General features: G+C 38.4%; 3 protein-coding genes across 3 annotated transcripts; 1 reads left to right on the forward strand and 2 right to left on the reverse strand.

The window, feature by feature from the left end:
- Nucleotides 1–3,722: 3,722 nt before the first annotated feature.
- Nucleotides 3,723–6,054, reverse strand: LOC125231552 (tektin-B1-like). The gene is made up of 6 exons (XM_048137010.1): nucleotides 5,863–6,054; nucleotides 5,504–5,642; nucleotides 4,944–5,027; nucleotides 4,713–4,850; nucleotides 4,288–4,373; nucleotides 3,723–4,029 (listed from the first exon to the last, which is right to left on the reverse strand). The coding sequence occupies exons 1-6, from the start codon at nucleotides 6,024–6,026 to the stop codon at nucleotides 3,843–3,845; spliced, it is 798 nt and encodes a 265-aa protein (XP_047992967.1). The 5' UTR covers nucleotides 6,027–6,054; the 3' UTR covers nucleotides 3,723–3,842.
- A 48-nt stretch (nucleotides 6,055–6,102) lies between these two features.
- On the reverse strand, nucleotides 6,103–8,892 carry LOC125231943 (tektin-2-like). The gene is made up of 3 exons (XM_048137551.1): nucleotides 8,460–8,892; nucleotides 6,323–6,539; nucleotides 6,103–6,135 (listed from the first exon to the last, which is right to left on the reverse strand). Exons 1-3 carry the CDS (start codon nucleotides 8,666–8,668, stop codon nucleotides 6,103–6,105), a joined length of 459 nt encoding a protein of 152 aa, XP_047993508.1. The 5' UTR covers nucleotides 8,669–8,892.
- A 207-nt stretch (nucleotides 8,893–9,099) lies between these two features.
- LOC125231682 (ATP-dependent RNA helicase dbp2-like) lies at nucleotides 9,100–25,448 on the forward strand. The gene is given in 11 exon segments (XM_048137199.1): nucleotides 9,100–9,276; nucleotides 9,350–10,028; nucleotides 11,493–11,640; nucleotides 12,334–12,455; nucleotides 13,939–14,175; nucleotides 14,737–14,893; nucleotides 17,704–17,843; nucleotides 18,395–18,494; nucleotides 18,821–18,951; nucleotides 19,554–19,870; nucleotides 25,311–25,448. Coding segments are annotated over 10 exon segments (1,983 nt in total). The 5' UTR covers nucleotides 9,100–9,274; the 3' UTR covers nucleotides 19,821–19,870; nucleotides 25,311–25,448.
- The last annotated feature ends 396 nt before the right edge of the window (nucleotides 25,449–25,844 follow it).

The raw sequence follows: 25,844 nt of genomic DNA on the forward strand, positions 1-25,844 counted from the left end.
TTAGCAGACGTTTCTGCTTAATAAAAATTAAGAATTATCAATTTTGCGAGGTTATGTCTTGTCATAGTACAATATCAAAAGTTTTGGGACTTGTAATCTTTTAAATAATCAATTAAAATTTGGTTTTGTACAGCTTCTTCACTTGAAAATGGGACCAACTGACCCCGTTTGTAAAAATCGGCCCATCCGTCTGTGAAAGGTCAAAGAACATGAAATCAATAATTAAAAATAAAAACAACGAATATCTTCTTAAAGTTGGCAATAAATGTCTCTTAGCAGTACAGCGCTAGCTATCCCTATCGCTCTACCGTATTGGCGCGACAGAGCCAGACTGCGTTTCGATCGGCGTCTACCGTCAATGATTGTCGTTCAGCTAGGCTGCCAGAGAGTTTACTCGCGTTCAAAAAACGGTCAAAATAAAAATAACACCCTTTTGCCAAGTTTTATAGATAATGGAGTAAGCTTCTAGAGTTAAAACCGAAGTACACCACTATTTTGACTCCGTTTATTTTTGTCATGAACTCTATCTTGTGACTACTAAGTTTAATCATCGAAATGTTTTTTTAATAATGATTTAATATCATGAAGTATTTCTCAACCACAGAGAACCTCCTATAGAGTGGCAGTCTTGTATATTTGGTTCGCGATACGAGTCACCAGTGTTTGGGGTGCGAGGAGCGGGCGGGGAATGTGTTAAGCGCGCTGTGATTGGCCGTTTCAAGGACGGCGGGCAGTCGCGCCAGATGAAAAGGGACAGAAGTATGACTGTCCCTCTACTGACGCGTAAGTGGCCAATGTAAGTTGACCTATGCCGGCTCTGAATAAATTATAAATATGACTTATTTGTGGAATGTAATGCCGTCTGTTTTTAAATTTGAGCTTCTTGTTACCTTTCCACACCATTTCACACTACAGGTGGACATCTTTAAGGCATCAAAATACCCTTTTCCAATTTTTTTGTGCGAAAAACACGCGCTGCTTTCGGGTCTGTTACTTGGTCGATACTGATCGGGCACGGCGAGCGCCCGCGCTTATATCAGTGCAAATACTAGGAAGGCTGGCCACCGCGAGTCGTCTTGTAATAGATGTCTATAGGGGTTGGTCTGTGTTCTCAACTAAGCACAGTATACAATGCATTTATTGACGTCGCAACTTAAATATTAATTAAACATAAAATAGTCTAACATATCAAAATAATATTATTCGTTATAATTATAATGTTGACACGAGCACCAAATGTTCCATGGTTAAAGTTATTACTTAAAACTGGTAAGTGAGAAGTGAACCAACTTTTAGAATAATAATTTTTATTTTCACTTTGGGTATTTAGAGGTATCATAAATTCACGTTTTTAATTGAATATCTAGTAATGACACCTACCCCATTTGAAAAATAGTATATCAGTCTAAAAGTTGATTTACCCAAGTAAGCGTTTAGTTGTTAATTATTATAAATATTATAATACATTAAATATTAAAGCACTACGTTCATTTGCACTATTATGACAATTTAATCGTTTTAAAAATACCGGTAATACAATTACCAGTATACCGGTATTGGTTAGTGTTATAACACATAAAGAATAGTTACATACGATAATTTGTTTTTAAAGGGGTTGGCAATCGTCAAAGTTTTTTGCAGAAGGTGTTTTTAAAATAAGTATTTAATGGCCGCTGTACACATATGGCCAACGGTTCCACCAGCCCTTTGTGAAACCCCTTGGCCAAGATAAGAGCCGCTGTTTACACATTTGCGAACCAGTCACTTGGCATTGGCTCTTCATGAAAGATGGAAGTGGAATGGAAAAGTCTAGGAAATTCTAGGTCATAGACGTTGTCAGAAAAATTTGATTAAAAAATAATAACCCCGTAGTAAAATTAAATTATTTGAAATATTAACATTTTTTTGAATATTCTGATAAGAACATTTATCTTTCTTAGGAAATACATTAAACATTTGCAAGGTTATTTTATTTCCTAAAATCTACACTATTATTGGCATAGATAAACTTATTATTTTCGTAAATATTTCACTACTGTCCTATCTGACGGCTGACGATCAACTGAATGAAGCGCCAACGTGTAAACGCAGTTGGCCATTGGCGCCAAGATCCTTTGATGTGTGGACAAAAAACCGACACCAATCGGTTGGCCGGCAAGCGCAAGCGCCAACTGCCAACTTACGGCCAAGTAGCCCTCTACACGCTTGGCCAAGGGGGTTGGTGAAACCGTTGGCCATATGTGTACAGGGGCCATAATACTACCTACATATTTGTTATACTGACAGGTAAATTATCGCCATCTGTAAAATACTTCGACCGACTAATTGTTGTATTTTATCGATAACTCGAGTATTTCTCAACAATATTATTCAGATATCCTTCAAGTTCACTTAACTAAGCTACATTTGTAAGATACGCAAAGTACATAGATCATGTGCCTTTACATATATTTAGCGATTACCAAAGCAATATTCTAAAACCAAAGTTCCGATACTGCCAACTCCTAAGTTGAGTGCTTACGTGTCGAAAATTATATGTGTATTTTCTTTTTTTTATAAGCTTTGTATTATTAGATGACATTTAGGAAATAAAACTGAAAAAAAATGTCTAAATTCCTGGTATTTATCATGCATTTAATTGTAGTAACGATGTACGCTATTATACCACGTTTTGTGGTATTTTAATTACTACTCTCATTCCAACTTATAAACACCTCAGAAATGTATAATTTATATAGTGTATAATTTGGAATATAATTGTATTTTTTAAATACTTTTAGTGCAGTTTTTACGTGTAAGTACTATTTGTCTCAAATATAATATATTTAGATATAAATCTTGTCACAATGAAGTATGTTAACAATAATTATGTTAAGGTGCTCAGTATTATAAAATCACTACTTAAAATCTGGCGTACATATTACATTTCATTTCATTGCTGAAAATGAAATAAGCGTACCTATTGTGTAGAAGTGTAATATTTATGCCAGATAAAAAGAGCGCAAAACGGCCTAAATATTATAACAATGTTAAAATTGATTGTTCGAAATGCGTTATGTAGATCATCATAATAAGATTAATAAGTACATTATTGCACATCGCTTGTTATATTATTTTTTAATAAATGCATATCTATTTTCTAAGTGTTCTTATTACTAAATAATCTTTAATTCTATTGAACACTGGTGCTGGTGGAATTGAACACTCTGTATATATGTAATATCAGTACCAATCCGATTAATGTTGTTGAAGAATTTACGATATGACAAGTAAAGGCTCGGTTATTTAACGGAGAAAAACTTACAGTTCTTTGTTTGTGTAATAAATACCTATTATATTTTAATTTAGGTAATTGACAGTACATTGCACATGTATTAATGTTACCAGTTTGATATTTTTTTTGCTTTTATAATATTTTTGAATACTTTTCAAATACTAAATTATATAGGTTTTAACGGTTTTGTGTATGAAAAGAAAATTACCGGTATTCAGAAGAAAATATGAAAAATATAAAGTAACTCAATTTGAGCTTAAATAAAACAATATTCTAATTCTAGCTTAATCTAATTAATAACCTAGTATATTAAAGATAAGGGAAAAAAGTTGTTAACCAATGTTAACAAGTTTATTTTCTTTTAAATAATTTTATTCTTATAGTACCTAATATGAATATAAAGATAAAAAAACATTTATTCATGACGATTACATAACATGTACGGACATGTACAACATCAGACATAAAACAGCGAAGAACGAAATAACATAAAAGTGTTCATCAATATCATGGTACCTACCTACCTCTACACATTCATACCAACACACTACCGGTAACAGTATACCGGTTATTCCGGTACTAACTCATCGCTCATACGACAATAGCCAACATTCCTCTTGAATTCCGTTTCATCAGGGCCATGGATCGGTTTCCGTATCTCGATGAGACGCCGATCCGTCTCTAAAGCTTGGTTCTTGTACTGCAAATCCTTGGTTACGCGTTGGTGGTGATTGTACATACCGTGGTATGTTGTTCTGAGTAAAGACATTAAATCGTAACACAATTTTTGTGTCAAAAGAAAAATTAACCGGTATAGCTAGATAAATTAATTTAAATGGCACCGTACCGGTACCGGTATAAAGTAAAGTTTTAAACAGTCGACGTTATGAAAATGTTATTACTTAGTACGAGTATAATAACTTGATTGATGGTTTACATAACTAACATATAGATTTACTTTAAGATGACATTATGATAAGGTATTGTATTGGTAGGACTAGGACAGTACTTACAGAGCATCTTCCAATTTTTTCTCCAACATATTGTAACTCATGTGGACTCGTTCATACTCCTCCGTCAGCCCACGCATGGGGATATCCTAGAAATTCGACTTATTTGAAACGCGTTTTTCGACTTTGCATTATTTTCGGTACCGGTATCGGATACCGGTATTTGTGTAGGCATGGAATAACTACCGGTGCCGATATAAGAATTAGTCGTAAACGAATACACTGTATGTGGATGTGGCTTTCCATCATGAAGTGAATTTATGTTTTGAGTAGAATTGAATAAAGACGTTTATGTCAGATATCCATATAAATTCTGATAAAAAAAGGTGCGTTTACTAACATACTTAAATTATAGACCCTTTTCTAATGAAAAACCACATGCTAATTTATGATAACAACTCATAGTTTTCTCATAACCAAGAAATTACCTGAACTCTCTCTAACACGGGTCTCTTTAATCTCATCTCCAGTCTCGTCTCTACCAGCTTGGTAGGATTGATTTTATCTGCCACGGCAGCGCGGAGGGACTCAATCTCACGGTCCAATTTTGCTAAGTTGCTTTCCAGCTGGACATAGTCATAAAAAGGAAAAGTTAAAAGTAAAATGTCCAAGTTTATAGATTAAATTTTTACCAATGTGTGAATTTCAAACTTGTTTACCTTGTATTTCTGCCATTCCATTTCATTTCTTGCTCTCTGCTGGTCGTAAACGCGTCTACGCATTATCATCTCCACTTCTTGGGACTAGAATGAATGTATGAGAATAGTTACACTCGTTAGTTTAAGGTAATTAAATTCACTTACATTGCACGGCTTACCTAAAGAAAAATAAATGTTGGAGACGGTAAAGTAAAGATCTTAAATAAATATTATAGGACATTTTTACACAGATTGACTGAGTCCCACGGTAAGCTCAAGAGGCTTATTTTGTGGGTACTCAGACAACGATATACATATACATAGAAAACATCCATGACTCAGGAACAAATATCTGTGCTCATCACACAAATTAATGCAATTGCCGGTGTTAAAGATAATAGAAACATTACGTGAAATGTTTACAGTGCCTGTAAAACTATTGCCACTATTGGTTGCTAGAATCAAAAATGGTTTTCATGTACCGACAGTCCGACACCCACACTAAGGTAAAGCACGATGAAGCATTTACCGGTGCTATACTGTTGTTGCGTAGATCCATTTGTTTGAGAAGATTAACTGACCTGAGCGTACATCTGATTGTGCGCCTGTTCTCTGCTTTTAAACATGGTTGCTCGTAGAGCTTTTGACTCTGCCATCAACTGCTCGGCTATTTGAATTGTGTTCTCTATGCAATTCACGTAACTCTCTTCTGTCATTGACCTGCGAAATCATGATTAATTTTTTAATTTAAGTACAACATTTCCTCCGGTTTCACTTCGAACACCGGTACATACCGGTAATAAATAGATCAAGAATAAATGTTTTGGAATGAAATAGCGGTATCAACTCAAATACCGGTAAACATACCGGTTTCATCTGTGATATCGGTAATATAACAGTTTCATCGGTAATATCGGTATCTACGAATACTAATACTTACTCAGCCGGTATTCTAGTGGGCTCCAACTTAAATGATATATCAGAACTGTTTCTATCTAAATGTTTGACATGGTTCTCCAAATCTAGTGTTTCCTCTTTATTCTTGATTTCTCGTTCTAAACGGCACAGGACGTTGTTTAGTTCATTTAGCTTTTCCCACCCCATATGACAAACGTCTGTCAGGGTGCGCTTGCTGTTCTCGATTATGTGCAGTTCCTGGAAATTGTACCAGTTTGTTTATTTACCAGTTTGTATCCACGTTTTTGATTATTTTCTGGTAATAATGGTTTATGGTAATTTTCAAAACCGGTATACAGGTAATCTTTAAACCCGGTATCGGTAATAAAATTCATCAAAGAGTTGATAAAAGTGTCCCTTGTTTTTTTTTCTTGAATATTTTCTTCTTTTTCACACTTTCATCAGATATCTTTCTATCTCTGATAGCTAGCTAATATACTTACCTTATTAAGTTCCTCCCCTAACTGGTCCCTGGTAAGCTCCGGCGGCACCCTCTGGTCCCTATTCGACAAGCACTGCGAGGACACCATCAGCGGGACCTGCAGGGACTCCAGATGTAGCTCCGTGGCGTTCTTCTCCTCACGCAGAGCGCGGATTTCGTCGCGCACCATCTCGCTCGTGAAACGCTGCTTCTCACGGAACGAGTCTACGAGGAATATTCTAGAAAAAAAGGTTTATCTATGGCGAGTGGTGAAGATAATAGTATAGCCAGATTAGCCAGTATAGGTCTTGTATAGGTTAACTGGAAGACATCCCACTCTTACCTCTTAGGCACTTGTCCCACCGCGAGCTAGTAAACTATGAGCTATCGGCTATAAAAACCATAAAAACGAACAGAAGATAACACTCCCGCGTAAATAAAAGAGACACGGCGATGTTTATAGTTACTCGCCCAGCGGTGAGCTATCAATATCGCCGTTTTGTTCGTTTTTATAATAGCTCATAGCTTACTAGCTCGCGTTGGGACCAGTGCCTTAAGGATAAATGTATGTATAACTTTAGGTGTAGGTATTTAGGGGGTATGTAATTATGTATGGCAGACGAATCGTCTGATAGTAAGCTAAAAAGTTGTTTGTTTGGAGCTATTTGGAATTACTCGAATGGACCTTACAATGTAGGACTGTATTAGGTATCAATCAATACTAATATTATAAATGGGAAAGTGTGTGTGTCTGTTTGTTTCTCCGTCTTTCAGGGCAAAACGGAGCGACGAATGAACGTTATTTTTTATGTGGAGATAGTTGAAGGGATGGAGGATGGAGAGTGACATAGGCTACTTTTTGTCTCTTTCTAATGGCCCCTGTACACACATGGCCAACGGTTCCACCAGCCCTTTGTGAAACCCCTTGGCCAAGATAAGAGCCGCTGTTTACACATTGGCGAACCAATCACTTGGCATTGGCTCTTCATGAAAGATGGACGTGGAATGAAAAAATCTAGGAAATTCTTGGTCATATGGCCGCTGTACACACATGGCCAACAGTTCCACCAACCCCCTTGGCCATGTGTGTAGAGGGCTACTTGGCCGTAAGTTGGCAGTTGGCGCTTGCGCTTGCCGGCCAACCGATTCGTGTCGGTTTTTTGTCCACACATCAAAGGATCTTGGCGCCAATGGCCAACTGCGTTTACACGTTGGCGCTTCATTCAGTTGGTCGTCAGCCGTCAGAGAGGACAGTAGTGATATATTTACGAAAATAATAAGTTTATCTATGCCAATAATAGTGTAGATTTTAGGAAATAAAATAACCTTGCAAATGTTTAATGTATTTCCTAAAAAAGATAAATGTTCTTATCAGAATATTCAAAAAATTGTTAATATTGCAAATAATTTAATTTTACTACGGGGTTATTATTTTTTAATATTTTTTTTCTGACAACGTCTATGACCAAGAATTTCCTAGATTTTTTCATTACACGTCCATCTTTCATGAAGAGCCAATGCCAAGTGATTGGTTCGCCAATGTGTAAACAGCGGCTCTTATCTTGGCCAAGGGGTTTCACAAAGGGCTGGTGGAACCGTTGGCCATGTGTGTACAGGGGCCAATAGACGTTGTCAGAAAAAAAATATTAAAAAATAATAACCCCGTAGTAAAATTAAATTATTTGCAATATTAACAATTTTTTGAATATTCTGATAAGAACATTTATCTTTTTTAGGAAATACATTAAACATTTGCAAGGTTATTTTATTTCCTAAAATCTACACTATTATTGGCATAGATAAACTTATTATTTTCGTAAATATATCACTACTGTCCTCTCTGACGGCTGACGACCAACTGAATGAAGCGCCAACGTGTAAACGCAGTTGGCCATTGGCGCCAAGATCCTTTGATGTGTGGACAAAAAACCGACACGAATCGGTTGGCCGGCAAGCGCAAGCGCCAACTGCCAACTTACGGCCAAGTAGCCCTCTACACACATGGCCAAGGGGGTTGGTGGAACTGTTGGCCATGTGTGTACAGCGGCCATAACGCGAGCGAAGCCGCGGGCGAAAGTTAGTATATGTATAACTTTGTTAAATTGTACAAGTGTAGTTAAATTAATTAATTGAATTCTGACTGTAAATACTTTACTTACCTATCCCTCAACAGTTCATTATTGACGTAGTTATCCCATCGCGTAGTGACCGAGGTTTCATTCCTCAACTGGTTGGCCCGGTTCCGCAACTCGTAGGACTCGAAACGTCGCACTCTAGCCTCGTTCTGCAGTCTTTGGATGTTCCTCGTCCAGTCTAGGACACTTAGACGAGGGTGGGGCTTTTCGAAAACTGGGATAGATGCATCCATGATGACGCGCGAATGTAACTAGGCGAGAGAGCGCTTGTGGGCATGGCATGTTTGATCAATAAGTAATTTGACATGGTTAGTGGCAGTAATATTTTTTAGATTTCATGTAACTTTAATTGCAAACAAATCATATTTAACAGTTAATCACGATAATTAATGAAATTAATAGAACGAACGAATTACCTATTGTTTGATTTTCCCGCTAAAAAAATCATAGACAATACAGAATGGCAATGGAATTCTTGTTCTGCCAGTGAAACTAAGAAAATAACAAAACAACCGTACTATTATAAACATAAGTATTATATTTCTTCTGATGTGTATTTTTTTATACAATTTTTCTTTTATTTGTTTTGAAGCTTTAATCCCGGTTTTCATATTAGAATAGTACAGCGATTGTTAACGTCAAGTCATAGAAAAAAAATAATTACTATTCAATTCAATATGGCGACCGGCTTCAAACGGCTTTGAAGCTAGCTTTTCTTTTTCGCCAATTTAGCTCAATTTTTCATTTAATTTTCTGATAATAGAGTGTAAGCCATCGTGAAATAAGCTAATCTGTTTTTAGTGTTTTATTGAAGAAGATTCCTCGGTATCTACAGCAAAATGTAAGTAGACGCTCGCATCAAACTTTCCTTTCGCGTCACAGTTTACCGTTTCTAATGAGCAATTTCGGTCCAGGTATGACGACAGGCGCGGGGGTGGTCGTGGCGGAGGCCGTGGTGGGGGCCGTGGCGGCGGCCGGGGCGGGCCTCGCAGCGGCGACAGGTCGGACGACCGCGGCGGCAGCAGGTTCGGCGGCCGCGACGGCGGCGGCAGGGGCGGCGGCCGCGGCGGCGGTCGCGGTGGCGGCTTCGGCGGCGGTCGCGGCGGAGGACGCGACGACTACCGTAGCAACTTTAAAAACGATCAACCCGGGGGCAATCTGCGTAAAATCCGCTGGGACACGGTCGAGTTGATTCCGTTCCAAAAAAACTTCTACGTTCCTTGCGACAGCGTCGCTCGCCGCACGCCGGCCGAGGTCGAGGCGTACCGGAGCCAGCATCAAATTACCGTAAAAGGCCGCGATGTGCCGAACCCTAGCATGTTTTTCGAAGAGGGTGGCTTCCCTGACTATGCTATGAAAGAGATTTTAAAGCAGGGATTCCCCAGTCCGACTCCTATTCAAGCCCAAGGCTGGCCGATCGCTTTATCGGGAAGAGATTTAGTCGGTATCGCTCAAACGGGCTCGGGGAAGACGCTAGCCTACATCTTACCTGCGATTGTGCATATCATTAATCAACCGAGGCTGCTGCGAGATGATGGCCCCATTGTCTTAGTATTGGCTCCCACTAGAGAGCTTGCTCAACAAATTCAACAGGTAAACGATAGTTTTTTCCATTTATGTTTGTGTCATGAGCTAGGTTTGACTAAGCCTGCCTTTTCACTTGTAAACCTGCCACATTTTAAAAACAAAAAATCCAATTTGTTAAATTGAGTATAAATTTTTGTAATAAATTCTTTTGTTTTTACGCAACTCCAGACTCTAGTTGCGATGAACGGGATACCAGCAGAAATGGATGATCCCAACACGGACACAAGAATTGTAAACTTTCAAAATATTAATAAGTAGCTTTAGCAGGCAGGCTATGTTCGAAAACCTCTAAATTTTGGCAATTAGTACCTACAAGAAACAATTTTTTTCTAAAGTATTTTTTCTAAATTAGAAATTATCTGAAGCTAGGTCAGGTTTCTGAACGTAACCTTTGTGTATTTAGTTTTTCAGCATTTTTTCACCTTTTATGTATTTCTAGTGCATTAGGATTGATTAGTAACTTCACCATTTAGTTAGCTTTATTTGTACACCAAATTATATTTAATCCATCAATCATGTTTGGGGATCTGATGCCAGCAGTGTAAGAACAGTTACTTGTGCACAAGGACAGGTTTCATGTATAGATAAACATTTTTATTGTTCTAATATTTTATATGTTCATTGTCAGAGACTAAGTGCCTATTATTCATGTAAATAAAACTATTTACTCAGCTGGCATCATTCAATCAACACTGGATCAATAAAGATTCATCCAGTGTATTGCTTCTGTTAAAAAAAACATGGCCTCTCAATGATAAAGAAAAAAACAATTCCTTATTTCATTTCTTAACAGATCAAACTGTTCACTGGCCAAGTTTTTTAAATACTAATAAACATTCTAATCAAGAAAATCTATTTTTAGTTATTTAGGAATCTTTGTTTTGAATGTTTATGAAAAGGACTGTCACTTTTTCATCATATTTCATGTTGTTGCTTCAGGACTTATACTCTTCTAAGCTCCAATATTAAGATACTAAAATAACAGTTTGATTTGACAATATAGCCAGTGTCTTAGTTTTCGTAGAAAAAAAAACAAAAACAATGGAATGATATTCCTGATTAATGGGATCATCCACATATTACGTCACACTAAATTTCAGGTTTTTGGACCCCTCCCCCCCCCCTATGTCACGCTTTTTTGTATCCCTTTAACAGGGATTGTCACATTTAGTATGACCCCTCCCCCCCCCCCTTACACTGTGACGTAATATATGGATGACGCCTTTGTCAGAATCTTTTGTTGGTGCCATTGACAAAGTCAGGATCTGATGATTTGTTTGGGACAAAGTCAAATTTGTGAAGCTCTTTTCCTTTCATTTAATAAAAAGAATGGGAGAGGCTATTGGAGAATTCAAGAACTAAATTGTGAGAAAAATAATCAAATAAGTATGTGAAATTGAACTGTTATTTTACTACCAAAAGGAAAAAAACAAGCAAAATTATTTTCTAACAGCATCGTCTTGTCTCTAGGTCGCCAATGACTTCGGTCAAAGTGTGGCGGTGCGTAACACGTGCATCTTTGGTGGGGCTCCGAAGGGGCCTCAGGGGCGCTGCCTGGAGCGAGGGGTGGAGATCATCATTGCTACTCCTGGCAGGCTCATTGACTTTTTGGAGAAGGGTAAGTGAAATATACAAAATATAACACTTTAAAAAATGAAATATTACAAAATTTTGCTCATTTTAATGCTCATAGTCGGGTTCACAGTCCACACAGAGCGATGCACGTCGCGAGGTAATGTGTTAGCGCGGCAAATGTCCAATGTAGACGTGCCGCGGCCGAGGCAAGTTTCCAAGGAGTGGAATTCCTCCAGCGGCTATATTTGCGAGCACATATAACCTGGCAACCTTCAAATCAAGGGTGAACAGGCATGTTCTGGGCAAGCTCACTCAATCGTAGGCACATTTTTGCCTTTGGCTAGACTGTGGGCAAGAGTAAGCCCATTTAAAAAAAAAAAAACGCACGTACACGAAACGTCTACACAACACGTTTGCCGCGCGACCTGCCTCGCTCTGTGTGGACCCATTCAGGCAAGCAACTTGATGGACGATACTGCAAGTCAATTGAAACTTGTAGGGGACATTCAGTCTGCATTGCTTCGTCGCTCCGTTTTGCCGTGAAAGACAAACAAACAGACACATACATTTTCCCATTTAGAATATTAGGATGGATGAAAGAAAAGTTTTCTATTTTTTGTGAATCAGCACCATGCTCGCATGGGATTTAGTTTCTGACCTCACTGACCCATTATCAAAATAAATTCTGTATATTGTGGGCTACAAAGTCCATATAACTTTATATTGTATCTTGCAGGTACTACGAACCTGAAGCGTTGTACATACTTGGTGCTGGACGAGGCTGACCGGATGTTGGACATGGGCTTCGAGCCCCAGATCAGAAAGATCATCGAGCAGATCAGACCGACAGACAGGTAAGTTATTGTAATAATTTCCTGTGAGTTTCCCAAAAAAAATGTGTACTATTTTGCCAACTTTTTGTTATTTATTTTTATTCTATTTCTATATTAAGATGTTTGTATCTAAAGGTGGTTTTCCACCGGGAGAGCGTGAATGGGCAGAGCGGAGAGGGAATTGAAATTTGTATGGCGAATTTTAAATTCTCGCCCAGCGCATCTTTGGTGGAAATAGTAAAGATTGACTTGGATGTGCGGGACTTTAATTGAGATATCTGTTAGTGTAAAAATGAACTGTATTGCTTCCGACTTAAAGTATAAATTAACTCTGATGTTAGTTTCCCACCGGCAGAGCGAGACGAAAAGTGGCTTAGCGTGGAGAGGAGTTGATTGACGTGGATGTGCGGGACGTGAATTGAAATATTAGTTAGTGTAAAAATTAACCGTATTGCTTTCTATTTAGAGTATAAATTAACTCGAAGGTGGTATTCTACCGGCAGAGGGCGACGAGACATGGCGAGGCGCTAATTTTCAAGCTTTTGACTTTACCCCTTTGCACCCCTTTTAGAAGGGTCAAATTTCTTTAGAAATCCTCCTGTGAAGTTTCGAATAAAATATTGAAGAGGATCTGCGAGACTTGAATTGAGATATTTATTAGTGTAGAAATGTACCGTATTGGTTTCGACATAGAGTATCGTATGAAACCTACAATCACACACAGGCACGCGCGAGCTCGCGCTATTAATGGCAATTTTTAGTGGAAAAGGGGGCGATTTCAATTCCCTCCCCGCTCTGCCCATTCACGCCCTGCCGGTGGAAAACCTACCGGTGATGTCGGAAACAGCTCTAACGATGTCGCTTAAATTTGTTATGTGGGGGTTTTCGTGGTGAAAAATCGATCTAGCTTAGTCTTAGGTCGCGGAAAAAGCGTATTTCCGAGATTTCATGCCTTTTTCTTTCACATTATTTGTATGGTATCATTATCCCGGCATTTGACGCAGCTCATGGGAGCCTGGGGTCTGCTGTAACAACGAATCTCATGATTTGGGCTAGGCACACTAGTTTTACGAAAGCGACTGCCATCTGACCTTCCAACCCAAAGAGTAACTAGGCCTTATTGGCATTAGTCCGGTTTCCTCACGATATTTTCCTTCATGATTTGTATGGTATATCAATCATCTCTAACCTAACCACAAAATTAAAATTTTGAAAAAACCCCTGACCGCGACATAGTGGACCGATTTTCATGAAACATGGCTAAGAACACTCCCGACTAACTCAGCTTTTAGACAAAAAAACTAAAACTAAATCCGTTCATCCGTTCGGCAGCTACGATGCCACACACTCACAGACAGACAGACAGACAGACACGTAAAACTTATAACACCCCGTCGTTTTTGCGTCGGGGTTAAAAAACACGATGTAATAAAGTAGAAGCAAAGCTCATTCGCTCAGGTACTGTTAAATTAAGTAACACTCTAGTCTAAATTATCCTCTTTCCCCAGGTTCTGATGTGGTCCGCAACCTGGCCCAAAGAAGTCCGGAACCTCGCCGAGGAGTTCCTCCATGACTACATCCAGATCAACATCGGCTCCCTTCAGCTCTCTGCCAATCACAACATTTTACAAATCGTGGATGTCTGCGAGGAATGGGAGAAGAATGACAAGCTGATTACTTTGCTTACTGAGATCTCATCGGAGGAGGAGACTAAGACTATCATTTTTGCAGAGACTAAGAGAAAGGTAAGATAACTAAGCAGCAAGAGTCCAATGTAACGGTCAACCAGGTATGATTGATATCTGTCCAGGACCTTAATGCTTTAGAAGGAACAGAAACATATTTATAAGACCTTGAATCTGTCAGGACATTGAAATAACTGTGTACAATATTAGATGAATCCACACAGAGTGAGCAACGTCTCGAAGCAATGTACTCGCGTGGCAAACGGCACATATAACGTGGCTTGGCCGAAATACACCTGCCTCACTGGAGGCACACCTCAGACAGTGGCGATCAAATATATTGAAGAGGTGCGTTCCTTCACACACAGTCTAAGCTCGTGTAGGTGAACGCGTACCATGCTTGTATGAGTGAGATATGATAGGTCGACTGGTCGCGTTCTTGACAGGCGGTAACTGTGTGTGAGTGAGGTAACCGGGAGCAGGAGTGGCCATACTGTACGATAGTACTCTTTATTATACTGTGCTGGAGGCAAGTTTAGATTATTGGCCGTATGCTGCGTGACAACATTGTCTCTATTTTCCCACTCTGAAAGTTATTTTAAATGTATTTTTTGGTAATAGGTTGACGAAATAACCAAGTCCATAAACCGCGCGGGCTGGCGCGCGCTCGCGATCCACGGCGACAAGAACCAGCAGGACCGCGACTACGTGCTGCAGCAGTTCCGGCAACACCCGCGCGGCGTGCTCGTCGCTACGGACGTCGCCGCCAGGGGGCTCGGTAAGGTTTCATGTACAGATATAGGAAGGAGATCTTCATGTCCAGTGAGCTGCGAGCATTGCATGGAGAAATTATGAATGAATTCATTGATAAATTCGCCATGCACTTTTGCAGCTCACTGTACATGTGTGAGTGAGACATAGGGGTGTCTCGATAGCGACTCGGAGCGGCGGATAGGGATAACCGTTGGTTTGGACCCGTTAAGTAAAATCGGCTTGAATCTGTCGCAGATTCGTCTTAGTAACGTCTGCACTGCACCAAAATTACTAATCAAATTAAATGCAGTTGGTGATGTTCTAACTTTAGAAACAAATTACTTGTTGCTAAAATACTAAAAAATAAATAAAAAATTAAATATGTAGACCAATAGACACATAAACCGTAACACTAATGAAAGGATAGAAAAAATATGTATCAAGTACAGAAAAATATCGATCTTGAAAACTTGTTAAAAAGATTTAATATGATGTTAATAGTTACTGAACACACCTGTTTGAAATGAGTTTGTATTTACTGGCACTTTATATATTGTATTTACTTTATTTTTGTGATCTTGCATTTAAGCAATGATGACACTGCAATGATGTGTACAGTGTTCATGCCAAAAATTCTTTTCATCTTAGGTCGTTACAATGTCTTATGTTCTACAATTAGAATTTGAAACATACTTTCCTTTTGTAATAGGTCAGGGCTTTCTGTCATTATTACCGATGATTCTACAGAAATCGTCAAAAAAGACGAAAAATTAAAACCACTAAAAGTGAACATTGGTCATTAAAATATCAGTGACCACTAAAGAATCTAAAATATTGACATTGCTCTGGTCTAAACTGCGTTCACGATTTGAATGCACCAATTTTATAAATGTATTTGCCCAGAAGTAGATCATCTTATGTTTGTGCCACCTAACAATGTCACATGTCAATGGGAAGCATGATTCGGGCGCCAACATAATTAAATATAAAAATCTGTCACTTTAAAAGTATGTCGTCATAGAAGCTTCCCTTCCAAGAAATTACAACACGGCGCGGAGCATTCGTGCTAACACGACTTTAAGAAACGTTAAACCACAAGTTTTCTGGAAAACTAATTGTAATTCCAGACTATATTTCTGCAGAAATAACAGAACAACTATTGACAATGCTTAGAAAATTCTCACTAGGAAAAACATAGAAGATTAAGTTCACAATCCAAATAAATTCAGGAGTTTAGGTCCAATGACGACCAACCAGGGCATAAAAAATGTGCTGGCGCCAAAACTCGTATGACGCTCCCTAAAGACTATTTTCACGGTGGTGATACTCCCGCCAAAAATACCTATAAAGCAAAGGCATCAAACAGAAGTTGAAATAACAGACGCGAGGTTTTTTATAGTGGATGCGTTAAACGACCTCGCTCTGTGACCGGGGTGTGGTCTAAGAACCGAGTCAGGGCGTAGCGTGGGACCATTGCAAGCGAGACACTTGTGTCCAATATTCACAATGATGTAGATAAAATTGAAGATATCTAAGAAGATTATAGTTTAGAATATACAAGTGAATAAGAAAATATAGTAAATAATGAAGCAGCAAATCATAAAGAAAACGACAATGTTGTTCTCGAAGTTGTGATCAAAGTATGCCCTTAATTGAAAATCAGAATGGATTTAGGAAACGTTGTATAAAACTAGGAAATAAATTGCAGTGAATATTGGAACATGCATTGACAATGCAATGGTTTAAATGGGGCTTATAAGAATAATGATAGACAACTGAAAATTTAGGAGAAAAAGTGTTATTTAATGTGACTTATCAAAAGATGTAGCTGTAGGTTGTTAAACTCATCTGCAATATTCTGCTCACTTAGGATTTATTAGGGCATTAGGATTACTTATAAGTTCAACAGATGATAATGGTTGTCTATCATTTGAATTTGCCCATATAATTGTGAAATTTCCATGACTGACTTGGCATTATTCTCGAATGTTGTTTTCGTTTCAGAGGCGCATGCGTGTCGAGATAAAGGCTAAGGGTGTGTTGCTGACTTAAACGATGATCATTACAATGATGATGACAGATTAGTGCTGTCAGCGCACACTGTTTAGAGCATGCTGCCTCTAAAAGGGAAGGGTGATTACAGAGTCAAATTGCATAGAACATTTAATAATAAGCTCGATAAAACAAAGTAATACAAGTTAAATTACAAATGAAAGCTGAACATGGCTATTTGTTTTTATTAAATTAAATGGGGTTGACTCCATCACCAGGGAATGATGTAAGAGCAATACATGCTTGGTTATGTGTCATGAGAGATTTAGAGGTAAAATACCTGCCCTACGCCACCTGACGACGTTAAGCAGGACATGATCATTAGTCAGCACACCGAGTCTTGGCCGACACTCCGGAACCACTGAAGGGCATAATACAGTTATTTCCAGCATCTACGCGCTGCCGAGGATAAAGGTAAATATTTGTGACTTTCACGTTGAGGGGAATAACTTTGTACAGGCTTAAGCTTTTGATATTGTTGACATAGTATAAACACTCAACATATCAAGTGGTAATGCGCTAATATAATAAAAGACATTCTCATTTTAATAATTTTAACCTATTTCATTTTTTAAATGAGTTAAATACGAAAAACAATTTAAAATTTCAACATTTTTGTATGTGGAGTACCACAAGGGTCAAACAGGTCCCCCCATATTAGATTACTAAACAAAGTTATTCCTCCTAATATTTTCTTCTGCAATTATTTGTCGCTTTCGTTTTGTGCTATAATGAAGCCAATGCCGACTCTTCGTGTAGTAATGAAGGTTATTTCCGGTGCAGATGTGGAGGACGTGAAGTTTGTGATAAACTATGACTACCCGAATAACTCTGAGGACTATGTGCACCGCATCGGCCGCACGGGCCGCTCGCAGAACACCGGCACGGCTTACACGCTCTTCACTCCCAATAATTCTGCCAAGGTAAACATTATGAAATCAATTCTGTCGTTCAATTTAGTTGCGTAAAAAAATCTATACATATTTTATAATATTCTTAAAATGTTACATGTCAACGTCAGAGAATAAATTGCTCCGTATTATCATTATCACATTATTTAGGTAATAAAATTAACGTTAGAGTCAATGTTCAATAAAAAATGTAATAGCACGACTTTATGACGTTTTCAATAACGTTGTAGTAGATGGATTTCACGAAAAATTATATTGAGAAGGTGAATAGCGCTCCCAAAAGGTTATTTGAACCAACATTTTCATACATTTTCCTTGACGTTTACATATTTTATAACTTGTCAAAAACCATGTTAGAGACTTGATTGATCATAAAAAAATTTAAAACACGTAGTAAATTACCCCGTTCCCTGTTGTCCTAAGTAGGAATCTGACAAATATTAACAGTTTAGAAATGATCCATAGTATTTATTGAACTGTACACGATTTTTACAACTTTGGGAACAAATCAGATTATTTTTCCAAATTTACACAATATGTTGAAAATTTGATGTTTTGTTCAGGCCAAAGATTTGATGTTGGTGCTGCAAGAGGCCAACCAAGTGGTGAACCCCAAGCTGCTTGAGCTGGCTCAGTGTGGGATGGGATTCAAGGGGAAATACAGTAAGTGGCTTTATATAATTTAAACATATTACTAGTAAATTTTGAAGGTTATTATCTTTACTAACAGTTATTTTAAAGGATTCTGCAATTACTTTAATCAAATGTTCTTTTTATACAGTAAGATATGTGTATCTCTTGTTCTCGAACCTTTCTAGCTAAAAAACGATTTTAGATTTAATTTTCATATCGTGTAATTTTGACGTGGGCAATGGACTATTTTTAGTGGGATTTCACTGTTTTTTGGTGGTGTTTAGAAGATTACAGCACGTAGGCGAACTAAATAACCTTTTAGTTAGGTATATGATATGCCAAACGCCTCTTTGTAGATCGTGGTCGCTACCGCAACGACCGCGATGACGACAGAGGAGGCCGCGGCGGCCGCGACGGCGCGCGCGGTCGCGGGGGCCGCGGAGGGGCGGCGGGCGCGGAGCATCTCGCTTCGGAGACCGCTCTGGAGGTATGTCTCCTTTACGTTGTTTATTCTATCTTGACTGAGAGACGTGACCGGTATGGTAGGTCACAGTGATGACTGTGATGACGATAGGAGGTCGAGATTAATCAGACATCGAATCGCGCTTTGAAGCTTTGCTATCTTTAACTCTAGGTAAAAAAAACTATAATATGAAATGAAATGAAATATTTATTTTCCAAGTAGGCATATTACAATGCGCTTATGAACGTCAAATAAAGCTACGCCGGCTCTAACCCTACGCCTCAGCCTCGAGAAGATTTCAGTCTCCCCTCAGTTTGAGGGGGGTATCCACTATGAGACCGGCAAGAAACTCGGCGGGCCACTTCTTTTCAAAACATTACATCTTATAATTAACATGCATTAAAAACGAGATACAATTTAATCAGCAAAACTATTAGAAATGTTATTCGGTCAGTTATCTCAGATAAAAATTATTTGACTAGCCTTTTTTGACTCTGACTTTCCTAGTCGCTTTATCATCAAGTAGATTGTTAGAAAATGCCTTCTTTCCATTTCTTCTCTCTCTCTCTCTCTTTATCTCTGTTGTTAATCAAAATCATTCATACTGAAAGTGAATTCTTTCACAGGCTCACGATGGGACAATAACTCCAGTAACGATAATGGAGGCTATAACAACAGTAGCGGAGGTTACGGCAATCGCGGCGGCTTCGGTAACCGCGATGGCGGTAGCGGAGGCGGGTTCGGTAACCGCGATGGCGGTAGCGGAGGCGGGTTCGGTAACCGCGATGGCGGCAGCGGTGGCTTCGGTAACCGCGACGGCGGCAGTGGAGGTTTTGGCAACCGCGATGGAGGGAGTTACGGAACCGCGATGGCGGTGGATTTGGGAATCGTGATAATGGGTTCAGAGGACGCGGCGCGCCCAGAGGAGGTGGTAGAGGACGAGGTGAGAATTTTGTGAAAAATTAAAAATTTTGTATCGTTACTCGTTAGTGTTTATTAAGGTCCCACCGAGGTCTCGGTCTCGGCATTCTCGGCCGAAAATCGGGCCGAGATCTCGGTCTCGGTTCTCGGCCAAAATATGCCGAGATTCTCGGTGATGCCGAGACTGATATTTTGAATTTATTGCGCACTCGCGTCCGGTTTTTAGCTACCCGTTGATTACATCGCCCTTTTGGTATCCTGATTTTAGTGATTTTGGTAGGTTCTTTATAGTTTTTATTTTTTATTTTTCTATAGGCTATGGTGCCGTATACTTGTTTGTCACTGACGTAGTCTATTTTGCCACGGTAGATAGGTAAGGGGGGGTGCGGTAGGTTTGGGTAGTTACGGAACCACTGAGCACGGCCCGACATGCTTTTGGTTTCCTGATTAATAGGCGAATTTCGATTATGAAAACATTTTTTGCAAAAATTGCATGTTTTTCACTGTTTTATAAACTCTCGGTCTCGGCCGAGAATCAAATTGAATCTCGGTCTCGTTCTCGGCCGAGATAAAAATAGCGTTCTCGGTCGGACCTTAGTGTTTATAGGTCAGTAGTTTAGTCTCACGCCGTGGCTCGTGTCGCTCGGACGACGGGCATGCGACGGCGATGTGCTGCGACGAAATCAAACCTTCGCGTCTCAGGTGGGCGACGTCACTGAACTATGGATTATCATGCGATGCGACTCGACGGCAGCGGTCGCGCGATCGTCGTTCACGCGTCAGAGGCTTTCGGAATGTAATGGCCGCTGTACACATATGGCCAACGGTTCCACCAACTAGACATGCGCGAAACAGTGCTTCAAAATGTAATGCCATATCACATCACTTTTCCGAGAAAGTAACATCTCACTGAGATGTCACATCATACATCACTCGAAACGTTACCCGACCTTGAACAGCGCGCGAGATGGCACCATCACAGTCATCACAGATATCAACAAGGCTACGCATCTCATATCAGCGCGTAGTTCCATTATACTGGGGACGCTATTGCTATGTCTTGTATGGGAACCCTGCATTTTATGATTAAGCACTGAGACTTGGCACAGTTGTTCATTGGGTGGCCCTGAGTAGATAAAGATCGGGAGGCATCGAGAGCCCCCCTTAATTTAGGAGGGAGGAGGGGGGGAAGGCTGGCGCCTCCGCGCTTCCTTTAAAACCATATTTCTCTAAAACTATACAAAATAGGGCATGCGATATATCATTTTCGGATAAATGAAGGACGAGGAATTCATTTTTGGAACAAAAAAAATGTATTTTAGAACAAAAATACAAAATAAAATGGGAAAATCTGAAAACGAGATTTTTTTTTATACATATTATTGCACATTTTATGAAAACTGTAATGGTTTTTTCTAAATAAAAAATATTATTTAATAGCTACATTTATCTAGTTTTAGAAAATGTATAATTTGTTATAGAAATATATTATACGACGAGTGATAAAAAATAATTTACATCGCCCGATAGGGTGATTTGAATGCTCATTTCAATAAGTTTTGTCAATGATTTCAAGTATAATCACTATTTTTAACACACGAAAGCCGTAATAATTGTATTTTATGGCTATTTTAGTGATTAATGTACTTAAAATAAAAAAAATTAAAAAATTAAAAAAAAAAAATGTGATAACTTCTTTTATAACATTACCCTATTTTGTTCTTTCTATACAATATATATCTAAAAGCAATAAATATGAATGAAAAGCCACATTTATGTAGTTTATAAAAATATATAGTTTGTTATATAAATATATTACGAAACGCGAGATAAAAAATAATGAAAGTGACGTGGCAGGGCGATCTTGATGTACAGTACGGGTCAGCTTGTATGATTCGATGAGGTGAGGTAAAGGTACTCAAAGCTCTCAAAAAGTGTAGTTATTTAGAGTAATTCAAATTAAACAACATACTTCTATATAGTCTGAATTTAACTATTTATATTACATGAAATGATCGATTGATATGATAGGTCAGATATATACATCTGATCCTAATACATCTTGTGAAATAGTAGTTATCTATATGATTTGCATAATTTATGGATAATTCTTACTTGACATATTTATTATTCCAGATCTGCGTCCTGTACTTTGGTTAACGAGTGCCGAAAATAGTTATTAACCAAAAAAGACCGCCAAATTAACAGCATTTCACCGACAAAAGCTGCCTTGCACCATTTTTGTAAGGGTTATAGGTATATCAAGGTGTCCATTTATGGGGTCAACTAAACCCAATTCAAAATTTGCCATTATTTGCTACTTGTGGCTGGACGAAAGTCTGTAACAATTGGGATTTGGGAGCCTACTTTCCCGCAACGTTGCCTGTTGCTGCAGAAACATGCCTCGAAATTGTCGGATGCAGGTGTAATAAAAAACAGTGCCGCGTAAGGTGCAACCGTAAAAAAAGACTTTTTAAATTAAATGTTCGGAGCTGATGTGCTTATGCAGTGGATGTTGTGATATATACATAATTAAATTCAGACTATTCATGTTGTTTTATTTGAATAACTCAAAATAGCTACACTTTTTGAGAGCCTTGAGTAGTAGCCCCGATACACATGTTTTCGTCTAGTCAGACCATTTTTTGAGGTTCTCCTTTGTACAAAAGCAATGTCTTAGTTCAAAAATCATTAATATTTAATGCTAATACGAATCTAGTTTATTTTTTATGGCACTATTGCGCAATAACTAACTATCATTGATACTGAAAGGAAGAATATGACGATTTTTATTTTATCTTTTATGAATGGGTAAAACCGATTTAAGGGGGCCCAAAGGAAGTAACTAAATTCTGCTAGTAAACTAAAAAATCTTCAAGCCTATGCATGCAGAACTGCTTTAGGAGAGGAGAACGTGATTAAGACATTTTTTTTGCAATATAAGTCACATGCAATTTAATTTTACAATCAAAATAAACTATATTATAGGACTTTTACAATTTTCTGTACTGGGTCGTGATATACCTACATGTGTAAACGTTATTAGAATAAGTATATTTCTGTATTACTAGACGAACTCCACTGCATAGCGGGTAGTACCTTTACCTCACCTCATCGAATAATGCAAGCTGACCCGTACATTAAAATTTTCATTTTCATTATTTTTTATCTCGCGTTTCGTAATATATTTATATAACAAACTATATATTTTTATAAACTGTATAAATGTGGCTTTTTATTGATATTTATTGCTTTTAGATATATATTGTGTAGAAAGAACAAAATAGGATAATGTTAAAAAAAATTATCACATTTTTAATATTTTTTAAAAATTTTGTATTTTTTTTTATTTTAAGTACATTAATCACTAAAATAGCCATAAACTACAATGATTACGGCTTTCGTGTGTTAAAAATAGTGATTATACCTGAAATCATTGACAAAACTTATTGAAATGAGCATTCAAATCACCCTATCGGGCGATGTAAATTATTTTTTATCACTCATCCTATAATATATTTCTATAACAAATTATACATTTTCTAAAACTTGATAAAATTAGCTATTAAATAATATTTTTTATTTAGAAAAAACCATTACAGTTTTCATAAAATGTGCAATAATATGTATAAAAAAAAATCTCGTTTTCAGATTTTCCCATTTTATTTTGTATTTTTGTTCTAAAATACATTTTTTTGTTCCAAAAATGAATTCCTCGTCCTTCATTTATCCGAAAATGATATATCGCATGCCCTATTTTGTATAGTTTTAGAGAAATATGGTTTCAAAGGAAGCGCGGCGGCGCCAGCCTTCCCCCCCTCTTCCCTCCTAAATTAAGGGGGGCTCTCGATGCCTCCCGATCTTTATCTACTCAGGGCCACCCAAGGAACAACCTGTGCTAAGTCTCAGTGCTTAATCATAAAATGCAGGGTGTTGTGCAATAGCGTCCCCAGTATTACATGTTGCTTTTTGTCACCGCTACGTGAATTATGTATATTTTATAAAATTTGCAAATGGTTACTTATACTTACTGGATCATACGATACCACTACCACACATATACGTAATGTACATCTAGATAAATTATTAGCCGCGAAAGTCAACTAAACATTTCACAACAATAATAATAATAATTATGTTTTGTTTTCGGCGCGCCCAATTTCACAGACAAAATTACTCTGTTTACCCGCATCCACAAAATGATTATAAGAAATGATAATAATAAAATAAGCTCTATGGGGACGCATTACAGTTTTAAATCTTTTGGACTGTTATAAAATCATATTCGCAAGCGAAATTTGCAACTACGTAAACGCGACCGCGACCGCGTTCGGCTGAGTGGCGCGTTCCGAACTCTTCCGGAAATAGCCGAAACCATCGTATGATATTTTGATGGTTAGAATGAGAGCGACCGAGCGCTTAGTGCGGCGCGTGTGAGCGCGAGAGCGGGATAAGAAATAAGAAAGTAATAAGTGAAATAAGTGATGCTTTCAAACATCTCAGTTGTTACACCATTACAGTTTTCACATGGGGCAGTAAACATTACGCGCACTGTTTTAGTAGTTCCCGACATTTGCGTTCGGGTGATACGTAATGCTTGAGGTGATGGTGGATTTCTCGGAGTGATACGTAATGCCATATTACGTGTTCAAGTGATATCACATTTGTGATATTACTCGCATTACTTACACATGTCTACCACCAACCCTTTGTGAAACCCCTTGGCCAAGATAAGAGCCGCTGTTTACACATTGGCGAACCAATCACTTGGCATTGGCTCTTTATGAAAGATGGACGTAGAATGGAAAAGTCTAGGAAATTCTAGGTCATAGACGTTGTCAGAAAAATTTGATTAACAAATAATAACCCCGTAGTGAAATTAAATTATTTGCAATATTAACAATTTTTTGAATACTCTGATAAGAACATTTATCTTTTTTAGGAAATACATTAAACATTTGCAAGGTTATTTTATTTCCTAAAATCTACACTATTATTGGCATAGATAAACTTATTATTTTCGTAAATATTTCACTACTGTCCTCTCTGACGGCTGACGATCAACTGAATGAAGCGCCAACGTGTAAACGCAGTTGGCCATTGGCGCCAAGATCCTTTGATGTGTGGACAAAAAACCGACACCAATCGGTTGGCCGGCAAGCGCAAGCGCCAACTGCCAACTTACGGCCAAGTAGCCCTCTACACGCTTGGCCAAGGGGGTTGGTGGAACCGTTGGCCATATGTGTACAGCGGCCATAAAATAGCATCGGAAAACTATTAGGACTCGAGAAAACTTTTATTGACATTTTAGATGATAAAGCCAAAGGCCCCGGCAAAGCCAGAGGTCGCGGGTTCGAGTCCTGCTTTTCCTTTCATTTAAAAATATTTTAGATGATTTGAAAAAAATACCATTTAAAGTTAACAAGTACAGTTTAGGCAATACATGTCTGTTTCGTTCCCAGGCGGTTCTACCGGCGGAGGGTTCGGCGGCGCGGGCGCGGGCGCGGGCGCGGGGGCCGGCAACTACAGCGTGCCGCCGCCCGGGGCACCCGCGCCGGCGCCCCCCGCGTCCTACTACAACATGTACGCGCAGCCGCCGCCGCCGCCCGCCAACAAGTTCATGCCCAAGTAGTCTACACCTAGCCACTTAGTTAAGGTAATAGACCAATTATTTACGTGGATTGTGTTTCTGAACTTTCTAAACGATCAGATTTGGTGAATAATTATTCGTTGATTCATGTAAAATCCTCTAAAGTAGAAGTTAGAATGTCGATCTTTGAAGATGTCAATCCTTTTCATATCATGCTAGACTACTGTGAACTAGATTTTAGGTTTATCTTTCTGTTTTTCTTGCAGCATATTTTATATCGACACGAAGATTTTGTGATTTTTCAGTATATGTATAGTGATCTGTTTGAATATTTACCTCTTTAAACTTACCTGATTATTTCCTTTCACAATTAATAATAAAATTATGCTTTGATCACCATAATAAT

The sequence above is a fragment of the Leguminivora glycinivorella genome, chromosome 12 (genome assembly GCF_023078275.1).
Source record: "Leguminivora glycinivorella isolate SPB_JAAS2020 chromosome 12, LegGlyc_1.1, whole genome shotgun sequence".
Classification (NCBI taxonomy): domain Eukaryota; kingdom Metazoa; phylum Arthropoda; class Insecta; order Lepidoptera; family Tortricidae; genus Leguminivora; species Leguminivora glycinivorella.

What these genes read in the sequence shown, in the direction of transcription:
- LOC125231943 (XM_048137551.1), bottom strand. Translation starts at nt 8,668, where the DNA reads ATGGATGCATCTATCCCAGTTTTCGAAAAGCCCCACCCTCGTCTAAGT. An exon ending in AATGAACTGTTGAGGGATAG is followed by an intron (nt 6,540 to 8,459) that starts GTAAGTAAAGTA and finishes CTTTTTTTCTAG; the next exon opens with AATATTCCTCGTAGACTCGT. An exon ending in TAGGGGAGGAACTTAATAAG is followed by an intron (nt 6,136 to 6,322) that starts GTAAGTATATTA and finishes CATTATTACCAG; the next exon opens with AAAATAATCAAAAACGTGGA.
- LOC125231552 (XM_048137010.1), bottom strand. Translation starts at nt 6,026, where the DNA reads ATGGGGTGGGAAAAGCTAAATGAACTAAACAACGTCCTGTGCCGTTTA. An exon ending in CCGTGTTAGAGAGAGTTCAG is followed by an intron (nt 4,374 to 4,712) that starts GTAATTTCTTGG and finishes TCGAATTTCTAG; the next exon opens with GATATCCCCATGCGTGGGCT. An exon ending in AAAAAATTGGAAGATGCTCT is followed by an intron (nt 4,030 to 4,287) that starts GTAAGTACTGTC and finishes GTCTTTACTCAG; the next exon opens with AACAACATACCACGGTATGT.